Source organism: Tachyglossus aculeatus, unplaced genomic scaffold, assembly GCF_015852505.1.
Source record: "Tachyglossus aculeatus isolate mTacAcu1 unplaced genomic scaffold, mTacAcu1.pri SUPER_34, whole genome shotgun sequence".
Classification (NCBI taxonomy): Eukaryota; Metazoa; Chordata; class Mammalia; order Monotremata; family Tachyglossidae; genus Tachyglossus; species Tachyglossus aculeatus.
The window spans coordinates 3,953,264-3,966,358 of NW_024044839.1; the positions used below are offsets into that span (position 1 = coordinate 3,953,264).

The 13,095-nt window shown below is 63.4% G+C and overlaps 2 protein-coding genes across 2 annotated transcripts in view; one reads left to right on the forward strand and one right to left on the reverse strand.

Moving 5' to 3' along the window:
* PGS1 (phosphatidylglycerophosphate synthase 1) overlaps window positions 1–12,931 on the forward strand; it is a 31,709-nt gene extending 18,778 nt beyond the window's left edge. The window contains 10 exon segments of the mRNA XM_038741905.1: window positions 3,834–3,888; window positions 3,890–4,024; window positions 5,238–5,315; window positions 5,842–5,941; window positions 7,079–7,268; window positions 7,516–7,694; window positions 8,446–8,934; window positions 10,605–10,753; window positions 11,489–11,632; window positions 12,542–12,931. Of these exon segments, the coding sequence (XP_038597833.1) occupies window positions 3,834–3,888; window positions 3,890–4,024; window positions 5,238–5,315; window positions 5,842–5,941; window positions 7,079–7,268; window positions 7,516–7,694; window positions 8,446–8,934; window positions 10,605–10,753; window positions 11,489–11,608 (1,495 nt within the window). The 3' untranslated portion in view covers window positions 11,609–11,632; window positions 12,542–12,931.
* Window positions 12,351–13,095, reverse strand: part of DNAH17 (dynein axonemal heavy chain 17) — a 91,317-nt gene continuing 90,572 nt past the window's right edge. Inside the window, 1 exon segment of the mRNA XM_038741904.1 lies at window positions 12,351–12,634. Within this exon segment, the coding sequence (XP_038597832.1) occupies window positions 12,387–12,634 (248 nt within the window). The 3' untranslated portion in view covers window positions 12,351–12,386.

The following is a 13,095-nucleotide window of genomic DNA, read 5'->3' on the forward strand; positions in this document are numbered from 1 at the left end:
ATGCGCCGGCCTCTGCACTGAGCGCCGGGGTGGATACAAGATCATCAGGTTGGACACAGCCCATGTCCGGGCTCGCAGCCTCAGTCCCCGTTTTGCGGATGAGGGAACTGAGGCCCAGGGAAGAGAAGTGACTTGCCCACAGTCACACAGAAGACGCACGGCGGAGCCGGGGTTCGATTTGTTGAGCGTGGGCCATGTGCCACGCGCTGTGCTGAACACTGAGGTAGCCTGGCCAAGATGGAGGGGTGGACTAGAGTGAAAATGAGTCGGGAAGCCAGGACCCAAACTCTGCCAGGGTCCAGGCTGCAGTAGGTCGCGGGGCCCAACCGCCCCCTTGACATGAAAGCCCCTGGCCCAGTCACCCTCCAATCTGGCCCACACGCCACTCAAGTAGGCCTTCAGCCCCTTGGTCATGGTGATGCCCGATTCTTCAGGGCGGTGGCCTGTGGCCGCCTAAAAATGCCCCTCAAAGATGCCACCCGGGAAAACAGGACGCAGAGCACTGTACTAAGCTCTTGGGAGAGTGCAATAGAACAATATAATAGACACATTCCCCTCCCACACCGAGCTTACAGTCTAGTGCTTACATCACCCCCTCAGCCCCCTCCTCAATAGATACCCCTCCAGTGGTGCCCCAGGGGAGTGGGGAGTGAGCCCCCAGCTCCGGTCAGCCCCCCAAGGTGCTGGATCCCGCCTGCCTCCAGAGCCGGCGGGGTCCGAGCCGGGCCGGACCCCCTCAGGAATGGGACTCATTGAGCAGCCAGTGAGGCCGCAGCTGCCGGCCCCCCGACCCCGGGGGTCTCTGCGGACGGAACGGGCAGATATTTGGCGCTGACTCGATGCCGGGCACCGTGCAGCTCAGCTGGGTGCGTGAAGCCCCACCCGATGGGAATTTCTGGGAGGGACTGGGATCCCCTCGATTGGAGCAGCTGCCACTGTCCCTGAGATGAAGCTGGTAAAGGGGCAGAAGCAGCGTGGCCTAGTGGGTAGAGCCCAGGCCCAGGAGTCAGAAGGACCTGGGTTCTCGTCCCGGCTCTGCCCCTTGTCTGCTGGGTGATCTGGGGCAAGCCACTTCACTTCTCAGGGCCTCAGTTCCCTCGTCTGTAAAATGGACTGGTTGAAGACTGGAGCCCTACGTGGGCCAGGGACTGTGTCTGCCTGGCACACAGTAAGTACTAACACAGACCACAATTATTATTAAGTGGAGCCAGTGGGGCCTGCCCAACCAACAATTTCATCAGTGCCACATCAGAACAGCAACACCCCGGGGGACTCCAAGAGCTTCCCTCCTGCCCTAGGCTTCGGGGGGCAGGACAGGCGCGGAAGCAGCAGGGGCTGCTGGAACCCCCCCAACGGGGGTCAGGACGTGGGTACCCCCTGTCAGCAAGCAGGCAGCCCCGGCACTGACATCTCCGGGCAGCTGTCCTTGCTCCGAGAGAGCTGCCCCCCACCCGCTTCCTCCTTTTTGGCCGGGCTGAGCCCTGGGATTCCCCAGAGCCATCTGCCCGTTGGCTTGGGTCTCTCTGTCCAGCAGGCCCTCTTACCCCCCCCCCCCCCCCCCCCCAACTCCCCCCAATCCCGGTCGGCTAGTCACCCCAGGGATTCTGGCTACAAGAGGCCACCTGGTCGGCGGGCAGCTGGCGATGTTCAGAAATGGGCTGGGCCACCTCCGTCCCCGGTCCGCAAGTCACCCCACCCCCAGCCCCGAGCATCTGGAAGGTCCCCCGCATTTGTCTGTTAATGCTCTGGGGCCCGGGGGGCCGGCTCCAGGTCCCTCTGCCCCCTGATTCGGGTCGCTGTGGCGATCGAGTACCCCCCCTCCCCCGGCCTGAGCCGGGGGGGCTTTCTGGGAAGGACAGCTGCGGGGCTGCTGGCGTGTCTCAGGACGATTCAGTGCTCTATCGTGAAGCAAGCGAGTGAAATCATCTTCCTGGAATTTGTGGTCATTTTGGCCTTGGGGGTGATTTCAAATGCCCCCCCCGCCCCCCAACCCCCCTGGTTCCTTCAGAGCCCAGCCCGCAGAAACCTCTCTGCTGTCCCATCAGCCCATGCTCGGGGGTCAAGGCCCCCTCCCCCCCAAACCCCATCCACCCCAAGGAAGCGGTTGGCCAAGCGACTCGGTGGGGCCGGGCCGGGTCACCCCCGGGGTTCAGGCCGGGCCTCCGGGCAGAGGCCGCCCCAGGGCAGGACTGTGGGACCGAGACAGGCGGCGGAAGAGCCAGGAAGTGACCCCCCGCCCGCCTGCCACCGCCAGACCCCAGCAGGATGTTTGCAAAGGGGAAGAGGCAATTCCTGGATCCTAGCGGTGGGGGCCTCCCCAGTTCTCCTCCACGGCTCCCCCTCCCCTCTGCCCCTTCCCTCCTCCCCGCTTTCCCGGTGCGCCTTTCCACGTCTGAGTCGTCCAGGCGGCTCACTGGTGGTCAGGAGCCCGGCGCCATGCCTCGGGCCTCTCCCACAGCCTGCCTGGCAGGGGGAGGTCTATGGCGGGGGCCGAAAGGGGTGGTAGAGTCCTCCCTGGGTTGGGTTTCGGGGGGCTGTGAAGGAAGGGTTGCCAACAGTGGCTCTCCATCTCCCCGCTCCGGACCTGGGCCCCCGGCTGGAGCTATTTGGGCCTTGCTTTGCACCTAGGGATTCGGTGGAGGAGGCGGGGTGGGGAGGCCCCTTTCAGGGGGTGGGGAACCTGGGGAGAGTCTCGGGAGGCCGGTCAAGGGCGTCGGACGTCCGACCCACCGCCCCAGGACGACCCCGCGGGACCACAGGGTGGGACCCGTCCACCGTGGCCTGGGCCTCCCACCCCGTCTGACCCGTTGATCCCCCGGCTTCTCCCGCGGGGCGCCCCGGCTGACCCACACCTTCCCCAGGACTCCTCCCGCCCGGGCTCGGCCCAGCCTTTCCCAGCTGGAACGGGCTCCGACAGGGTGTCCAGTCAGGCTCGCTCTCTCCCCTCCAGCCTCTTCTTGGTTTCCACTCCCATGTCCCTCCCCGCTGCCTCTGGCTTGCGGTCACATTCCCCCGGAGACCAGAGAGAGGAAGAGCACAGGACTGGGAGTCAGAGGAGACTCGGGTTTGAATCCCGGCTCGGCCGCCGGACCTGTGGGGTGACCCTGGGTGAGTCACCGCCCCCGCGTCCCCCAAGTTCCTTCCCGCTTATGCTGGGAACCTCAGGAAGGACAAGGACCGTGTTTGATCCGATTATCCTCTGTCTACCCCGGCGCTTAACACATAGTCAGTGCTTAACAAATACCACTTTCAAAAGCCCTCTTAAAATCCCACCTCCAACAAGCCTTCCCCGATTAAATTCCATCTCCTTAGGCCAGGTCTAGCACTTATTATGGCCACGTTTTATTGTTCCTATCCTCAGCACTCAGGTCTATTCAATTACTGAATCATAAATTTAATCATTTTTCCCTTGATTACTCTTTCTGTAAAGGTTTTTCTTTGTCCCCTGTTGGAGTAGAAGCTTCCCAGGGGCAGAGAACCAGTCTCACGTGTCTGACTGTCCCAAGCGCTTAGTTCAGGACACTACCCTCGGCGGGCGCTCAATGAATGCTCATATGCCTTAACTCCCTCCCGGGCCTCAGTTTGTCCATCTGTAAAATGGGGAGAAGATCCCTGCTCTCCCTCTTAGACTGAGGGCGTCCCCAGTCCCAAACGCCCGCTTGTGGGACAGGGCCTGGGTCCGAGCCGATTCTTCTTGTCTCTGCCCCAGCGCTCAGCACAGTGCTGGGCCCCAAAGTGCTGAACAGTAACCGTCAATCTTGTGACCCGGTTCTTCCGGCTCGGGGGTCCTTGGGGGATCGTCTCGCTCATCATCTGTGTGTCTGCTCCCCTAGGTCGCCATGGCTGCTGCTGGCTCCCCTGGTGTCCCCGACAGCGTCCCACGTGACCCCCCCCACCCTGCAGCCTCTGCCCGGAGGGGACACACCGCTTCCAGTGGATCCAGAACATGGTCCCGGAGTTCGGCATCTCCAGCTCTCACGTCAAGGTGTTGTCCTCCCCGACAGAGTTCTTCGAGCTCATGAAGGTGCGGGGAGCCTTGGGCCTGGAGGGTCTCTGGGAGATGTGGCGTAGGCCCGGCGGGGAGATCTCTGGAGGCATCGTCTCTGCTTTGAGAGGCGGGGGGTGGGGGGGCTTTCCGGGAGAGAGGATCTCATTTAGCCCATTCCTCTTGCCAGCCCCTCGCGGCGAGAACCAACTCCCCTGCAGCCCTAAAATCAACTCAGCCCTTTCCTCATCAATCACCAGGGCGGGCAGTCGATCAATCACTGATATTTATCAATAGAAGCAGCAGGGCCCAGTGGAGAGAACCCGGGCCTGGGAGTATGAAGGACCTGGATTCTAATCCCAGTTCTGACGCTTGATGGCTGTGTCGAGGCACTTGGTTTCTCTGGGCCTCAGTTCCCTCATCTGTAAAGCGGGATTAAGACTGTGAGCCCCTTGTGGGACAGGGACTGTGTCCGACCCGACTATCTTGTATCTATCCCAGCGCTTAGTACGGTGCTTGGCACATGGTAAGCAGTTAACAAATACCATAAAAAAAAAGGCATTTATTGATCGCCTACTGGGTGCAGAGAGCACGCTATTAGGCGGTCGGGATAGTATAATGCAACAGAGTCGCTGAATACGTTCCTTGCCCACAAGGAGCTTACGGCTTAGAGGGGGAGACTCTTTAAAGTAAATTTTGGATCTGGACATAAGTGCTAGGGGGTGGGCTGAGCGTGAGGCGAATAGCAAGTGCTTAAAGGGTCATCAGCCTCTGAGAGCCGTGACTACCATATAAGCCTCTTCGCTGGGGACAGTTCCAAGAACAAGGGTGACACAGAAGGGAGAGAGAGGAGGGGATATGGGGGCTTAGTCGGGGAAGACCTCTTGGAGGAGATGAGATTTTTAGGAGGGTTTTGAAGGTGGAGAGAGTGGTGGTGTGTTGTATGTGAAAGGGAAGGGAGTTTCAGGTTGGGCAGCAGAGATGATTATGGACTGGAATGGGGAGAGACAGGAGGCAGGGAGGTCAGTGAGGAGGCTGGTGCAGTAGTAACGGCTCTCAGACCCTCGGGGCCGGGCTCCCCGAGGCTGGCGGCCTCTCTCACTACGCTGGCCCGGAGCCCCTCGAGCCCAGGGTCGGCAGGGGCCACGGAGAGCCCAGGTGGCCAAGGGACAGCTCCCGCCGGCCCCTCCTTGCACCCCTTTGCAGCCCCTCCCCGCACCCACGCCTTGACTTTACATTCTCTGTCCCTCAGGAGCAGATCACATCAGCCAAGAGGCGCGTGGTGATGGCTTCTCTGTACCTGGGCACTGGACCCCTGGAGCAGGAGCTGGTGAGTGGGCGGGGACCCGTCGCCCCGGGCTGTACACGCGGCTCTCGGTCTGCCACATGGTCAGTGCCCCAGAGGCTGCGGGGGCAGGGGGTGAGGAGAGGCCCCCTCTCCTCTGGACCCAGAGAGCCCTGTCAGCCATTTGCAGACACTTCTGAATGGCTGGCAGTTTCCCCGCTTCCCTCCTGCTTTCCTGGGGGTCACTGGAGGATTTGGGGCCAGAATGGTCAGCTTTGTGCTGCCGCAAGAGCACCAGGGGATTGAGTGGGGAATGCTTTCCTCTTGTGACCCTGACTTTGGGCCACCACTCTCCCCCAGGCCTTGAGCAGGCCTCCCCCTCTTCCCACTGGCCTGAGCTGGCCTCTCCCGCCGGCCCTGAAGTGGCCTCTCTCTCACCACCTCTCCCTCTCTCCCCCAGCCGTAAACAAGGCCTCCCTCTAATCCCCGTACACCTCCTCCACTCGTGAGCTGGCCTCCCCCTCTGCCCCGGCTCCGGTCCTGAGCTGGCCCGCCTTCCCTCTGCCCACAGGTGGACTGCATAGACAAGGCCCTTGAGAGAGCTCTGCAGCCAAGCTCGTCCTGCAGCCTCAGGGTCTCCATCCTGCTGGACTTTACCAGGGGCTCAAGAGGTAGCTGCTTCTAGTGCGTCTCCCCCGAACCCTCATCCCCTCCTTCGAAACACCATCCTAGGCCAGGCCAGCCTCCATCCCCGGCTCGCCGTCCGGCCAGTGGTCTGAGCACTCGAAAGCGGCTTCCCAGCCCGAGAAGGGCAAGCTCGCCCAGAGGGCTTCCCTTCGCTTCCCCGGGCAACGATCCAAAGAATCAGTTGGCTTGCTTCCTAGCTTGGGTTCCGGGGTACCCGGGGGCACCCTAGACCTGACCACCCTAGACTTTCCTTTCACCCCCACGATTGGGCCACCCCCCTAGCCCCATATACACACCTAGGTGCTGGACCTGAGAGTGCCCTGTCCTACCCAATCAATCAATCAATCAATCGTATTTATTGAGGGCTTACTATGTGCAGAGCACTGTACTAAGCGCTTGGGAAGTACAAATTGGCAACACATTGAGACAGTCCCTACCCAACAGTGGGCTCACAGTCTAAAAGATTGAAGGAGCAGGGAAGCCCGGTGGCTGAAGAGAATTACGGGGTGTCTTCACTGTGAAGTGCGTCTTTGTTATTCAGTGGTTAATCAGTGGTATTTATTGAGCACTTACTGACTGCAGATCACTGTATTAAGTGCTTGGAAGAATGCACTAGAGTTGGCAGTTACGATCGCTGCCCTTCAGGGGCTAATGGTGTACCCCGTGTAGAGCACTGTACTGAACGCTTGGGAGAGTCCAATAGAGTTTACACGGTCCCTCCCCTCGGAGCTTACGGTCTGTTGTGTGCAGAGCCTGAAGTAAGTGCTTGGGAGAGGACAGTGGACCCAATCCCAGCCCCTGAGGAGCTTATAGTTTTCTGAGTGCAGAGCACTGTACTAAGCGCTTGGGAGAGGACAGTAGAGCTAGCAGACCCGATCCCCGCCCTCGAGGAGCTTGCAGTCTACCGTTTCAGTCGGGGAGGTCTCGGAAGGGCTGCTGGAGGGATTTTTGGGGGTGCCCGAGTGGTAGGAGCGGCACCTGGAGTTGCCCTGCGAGAACCCAAACCGTCAGCCTCGCCACGGTCCCTGGTCCCGGCGGCCCCCCGGGTCGATGAGGGTGGGTGTCGTCCCGACCCCGGGGCCGGGGTCCGTCCCAAACCCCCTTCCCGCTCCCGGCCCCAGGCAGGCAGAACTCCCGCACGATGCTGCTGCCCCTGCTGCGGCGCTTCCCCGAGCGGGTCCGCGTCTCCCTGTTCCACACGCCGCACCTGCGCGGGCTGCTCCGCCTCCTCGTCCCCGAGCGCTTCAACGAGACCATCGGCCTGCAGCACATCAAGGTGTACCTGTTCGACGGCAACGTCATCCTGAGCGGGTCAGTGTGGGCTCCGGCCGGGCCCCTCCCCGTTCAGCCCCGGCGCCGTGCGCTCTCACCCGTGGCTCCCTGGCAGGCGCTTCCGCTCCGTTCGCGGCCCGCCCCGGGGCCTCCAATGGGCCTCTCGGGGCAGGCGGGGAGTCCCTCGGGCAGCTTGTCCTGCCCCTGTCTGGGGTATGGGGAGGGCAGTCGGGCAGGCGGGCTGCCCTCCATCCCAGAGGCCTCACCCTCCTCTCCCCTCCCGCAGGGCAAACCTGAGCGATTCGTACTTCACCAACCGCCAGGACCGCTACGTGTTCCTGCAGGACTGCCCGGAGGTGGCCGACTTCTTCACGGACCTGGTGGAGGCGGTGGGGGACGTGTCCTTCCAGCTGCAGGGCGACGACAGCGTACGCATGCTGGAGGGCGCGCTGCACCCCTACAAGGGTACGTGGGGACGGGGCCCCTCGGAGGTGGGGGGCACTCTGCCATGCCCCTGCTCCCATCTGGCAAGCGAACCAGGAGAGCCCCGGGCCCCGCCCGTACTCCCGCTCAAGGGATGAGGAAATCTAGGTGGCCGGGAGTCCCCCGGGGCATCGGCATTCCAGAGATTCCTGCGGCCTGCCAGCCTTGGCTTCCCGAGGGCCCTGAAAGAGGCCTTGGCTGGGGCCGCAGCCGGGACCGGCGGTTTGGAGGGGCGGCTCCGGGGGCCCGCGCCTGTCTCGGACAGACCCCCGTCTCCCCCTCTGGCACGCCTGACCCTATCTCACCCTCTCCAAAAGGTTCATCCCACCACCCTTGGAATCCCTGCCCACCAGAGATGGAGTGATGGGGAGGCCCTGGCCAGAGGGGAGCTTGGCTGGGCGACTGTCTTGCTGCCCACCATTGACATTTGGTAGGGAGTGGGGTCTGCTGGGACTGTTCCAGCATGGCCTCTGGAACTTGGGGCAGGAGTGTTTGTCCCCGCTGCCCCTCGTCTCCTACTCACCTCTTGTCATCTCTGAGTCATAGGGACAGTTCAGGCGCCCAGTATAGTGCCCTGCGCACTGCCAGGCAGGGGCTTGGACAGTACCCGGCGCCCAGTAGACACACCCCATCCAGTCGATTGGTCCCCCGGGGGTGTTGGTGGGGGGTGGGTGGGTTCAACGGGATTTTCCCCGGACCCCTCACCCCCAGCTCTGTGTCGATGCCACCGCAGGTGACCGGAGGGCGTACTGCCAGGCGGCCCGCAGGAAGGTCATGGACGTGATCGAGGGAGCCAGGGCCCGGCAGCTGCGGCTGCACGCCCAGACGGCCCACGGGCCCGGGGAGCGGCCCCCGGCGCCCGACACCTGGATCTACCCGCTGGTCCAGATGAAGCCCTTCGGCATCCGCATCGACGAAGCGGTCACGGAGACGCTGCTGACCGAGCCCGAGCGCGGGGCCCGCCTCTTCCTCACCACCGGCTACTTCAACCTGACGCGGGCCTACATGGAGCTGGTGCTGGGCGCCCGGGCCGACTACCGCATCCTGCTGGCCTCGCCCGAGGTCAACGGCTTCTTCGGGGCCCGCGGGGTGGCCGGGGCCATCCCCGCCGCCTACGTCTACATCGAGCGCCAGTTCTACCGGCAGGTGTGCAGCCTGGGCCAGGAGGAGCGCGTCCGCCTGCAGGAGTATCGGCGGAGCGGCTGGACCTTCCACGCCAAAGGTGAGGCGGGGCCGCCGGCCGTCTGGCGGACCTTGGGGGACGGGGAGGGGAATCCTGCTTGCCCGATCTGGGCTGGTCTCACAACCCTAGAGATGATGGGAGGAGGAAAGACAACGGGAGCTTTCCCCGGTGGCGAGGGCTGGGGGGGAATCCCATGTTGGGGGCCAGCCCACGGGCCGGTTCTGCCTCTTTCCGTGGCTCTGCCCGGGGTCCCCCCCAACCGGGGCTGGCAGCCGGAAGCTTCCTGCCAGGCATTCCCAAGCGCTGGTGGTGGTTTCTGTCCTGAGAAGCGGGCGGGGACCCCGCTTACGGTCAGCGGAGGAGCGCCCGACCGGTTTTTCCAGTGCGTTCTCGCCCTTTCCCGGCTGCCTCCTCGCTCCCGCCGGGACGGGTGGGGCTCCACCCGTCGCTGGCTTTGATGTGCCGGACCCCACTGGGGTACCCGTGGGGCGATCCAGGGCTCCCGGGACATGGTGACCGAATCCCTCCAGGGAGGTCACGGTGGCGGCCACGGGCAGAAGCCTAGTCTTTCCTGGGTCAGATACTGACCAGCTCCGAGTCCAAAAGCCGGAGGGCCCGGCTTTCTGGGCGGGGACGGGTGTTGGTGGCGGGGTGGCGGCATGGCCGCCGCCACGGGGATTTAGTAACTCTGGAGCCCCAGGCTCTGTTGGTGGCAAGAGAGGCTGGCACAACCCTGGCTCTTTGATACCCACCCCTCGGCTAGTATTCATAGTGGCCCCAGGTGGGGGCCGAGGTTGAGGGCGAGGTCACTGCTGGTCACCCTTGGGGGCAGCTGTTGAGAAGTGAAGGGTGCAAGGCTCTGGAGAATAGGACACCGGGCCAGGGGCACAAGGAGATGCCTGATGTACCCACTCCTGGGCATGCCCACACTGCCTGCTTCTGCTCCTCTGACCGCAGTGTAGGGGTCCTGGCCACCTTTCCTCTACACAGAGGAGAGCAAGAGCCCAGAACAGGGCCAGGCAGCAGGCCCTGAGCTCTGTGGGCTCTCGGCTTCCTGGTAGGGAGGCGAGTCAAACTTCTCCTGGCACAGAAGCCTCCTCACCCGCACCCATCCCCTCCCTCTCTCCCCCGTCAAGTCGTTTTGACCGGTCAGTGACCGGGATTGAGCACCCACTATGGGCAAAGCGCCGTAGGTATTGAATGCTTGGAGGGGGCCTGGTCCCTAACCTCAAAAAGTCCACGGTCCTCTCTCCCCGGGGTCTCAGTCCCAGCCCGGACCATGGCCATGGTGGCCGCTTTTGGGTTGGGGGAGAGATAGGCCCAGGGGTCCAGCCAGGGGGCCCCTGCTCAGCGACACTTCTTTCCTTTGCAGTTCCTAGGAAGGTACTTCCCTTGCCGTCTGGCTGGGGGGTCAGGGGTCACGGCCATCACTGCCAGGCAGTGTGGGCAGGCCCCGCCGGCCAGGATGTGGCCCGGCCAGAGGCCAAGTGGGCGGAGGGGGTGGGGGGTGTCATGGGGATTGTGGGGGTGGATCTTCTGGGAAGATCGGGGGGTTCCGGGTGAACCCCCCTGAACCACAGCTCCGGACTAGGAGGCAGGTGACCCCGCTGGCCGGGTTTGGGGGGGTGGGCGGGCTGTGCCTCTGGGAGCGTGCCAGTCTGCCGCCACGCTCACCACCTCCCCTGTTTGCCCCTTTCCTCTCCCCGCAGGCCTGTGGCTCTACCTGGCAGGGAGCAGCCTGCCCTGCCTCACGCTGATTGGCTCTCCTAATTTTGGGTACAGGTCGGTTCACCGGGACCTGGAGGCGCAGATTGCCATAGTGACCGAGAACCGCGCCCTCCAGCAGCAGCTCCACCAGGTGCATTGCGGGGCGGCCTCGGGGCCACCCCCCCTCCCTGGGCCACTCCCTGCTGGGAACATGCAGACCGAGCAGGAAGCAGCTGGGAAGCGGCTTCCCCAGACACAATCAGCTGGCAGGGATGTTGGTCCCGTGGCTCTCCTGGTTGGCCCCCCCTGCCCCAAGATCCTCCCCGCCCTTGGGGTTCGGGAACCACTGGATGTTGGCTTTGGCGTGTGAATCTATGCTAGGTGGGCTAGCCACACGGTGTCTACACCGTGGGTTTAGCTCCAGCCCTGGGGCGGGTCCACGGAGCAATCCTGGACTGACCGCTAGCCCAGGGAGTCCCGATGTCCAGCAGCCTAGGATGACGGGCACCTGGCTGCTTTATGCCAGCCTTCTGATTTCTCATTCTCCCCCCTCCTGGGCGCAATGGCCTTCCCACCCCTTCCCCGCTGGGCTGCGGGGGCGAGTGCCTGGACCCAGTCTGGCCGACCAGGACTGGCCACGAGCTACCCTGCGGGGGAGAGGTGGTGGCCCAACCGGGCCATGGCCCATTTTCTGGGTTAGCCCCAGACTCTGGTCTGCCACCCACCATGTCCCGTCCCCACTTGCCAGCTCTCACGCCACTGGCCTGGCTTGGGAGCGGCGGCCGCTCTGTGGAGCCGCGCGGCTAAGGGGTCTCCTCCTCCCGTCCTCCGTCGACCGGGCTTCGGGGTGGGATTGGCTGACATGTTCCCCCCTCATCTCCCCCAGGAGCAAGAGCAGCTGTACGGGCTGTCAGGGGCGGTGACGGCTGCCACGTTTGAGCAGCCGAGCCGCTGCGTGAAGCTGTGGGTGAAGTTGCTGACGCCGCTTATCAAGAACTTCTTCTGAGGCGGCCGGGGGCCGCTCAGCCCGGTGAGTACGTGTCTATCTGTGCCCACGTGGGTGTGAGGGGAGGGTGGGGGACCCCAGGTAACAGATCAGCAGCAGCAGGGCGGTGGAGCTCTAGCCTGGCAGGAATTTGTCTCTGCCCGTCGCCAGGCATTCTAGTAATGACCAAGCAGCCCCCAGGGAGGGGAAAAGAGCGTAGGCCCAAATGCAGCGTTCCCATCCTCCTCCCGGCCCCGATGCGGCCCCTGGCTGTCCCTCCTGCCCTTCTCCCCCGTGGTCATTCATTCCTGGCCAAAAGGCGAGTCAGTCATCCTCTGGGAGAGGAGTCCGTCGGCCGCCACAGAGTGGCAAGGTCAGACTGACAGCGCCGTTTGTTGGCCCGGGGCCAAGGGGGTGAGGATCCCGGAGGGCACGCCCATGCCAGGTTGGGTGCGCCCCGTTCCCCCTCTGTTGCCTGGCACTGCTCCTTTTGATCCTGAATGTTTGTTGTTCCCGATTTCTGCCACCAAAGGCCCCCACTCTTTTCTCCCTTTGATCTCGCCTCCTCCCAGGGGGAAGGGTGGGCGTGACCCCTGCCCAGGCCCTTGCCAGCTGGCATCGAACTCGGGCTTCAGGCAGGGTCCGGGGTGGACTAAAAACCCGTCTGCCCCAGAGAGGGTCGGGGGAGCGGCCCCCGCCTGTCCTCACCCGCCTCCCCCCTTCCTAGGAGCGCGTGGGAGAGGGTCAGAGGCAGAGGGCCGGGTCGGCTGAGCGAGGGTTTTAATGGGCCCCTCGCGGCCTAGACCTGAAGGAGCAGGGCCACGCCCGCCAGGATCCACTTGGCCGCTTTCTCCTTGGTCTTGAGGTTGAAGGTCCAGACGTAGGTGGGGCCGCGGGTGCGGGTCTTGTAGACGGGGCACTCGTAAACGTTCTTGGTGTCCATGCGGTCCACAGGGATGGCTTTGATGAACAGGACGGGCATGCTCGGCGTCAGCTCCTTCAGCCGCGCCTCGGCGATGACTCCCGTCTGGATGTCCCAGCGAGCCCCTGCCGCGGAGGGAAGGAGGTGAGGGTGGGGGTGGAGGGGTCCCCTGCCCCCCTGGAGCAGCCAAACACTAATGCTTCATGGGACCTGGGGGGCCCATCCTACCCTACGGGCCGAGGAGGACGGCCGCCTCTGTTTGTGCACTGACACAGTTATGGATATAGATATATATATTGTTATTATTGTTATTAAAGGGATTTGCCTTTAACCAAACCATTGCTCTATCCACACTCCGCCCCGCTACAATGTTTCTCTCCTGTGCCCCATCTGAAATCCCGCAATAAAGATGGAGAATGGCAGTTGGCTGGTCTGCTCCTGTTCCTTGAGGCGAAGCGGGGAGCCGGGGTTCGGCGGAGGAAAGAGGCTCCCTGGATTCTGGAGGGGCCACTGGCAATGAGGGTATCTGTCAGGTGCTTACTCTGGGCCAAGCGCTGGGGTAGATAGGTTGGGCGAGTCAGGATTC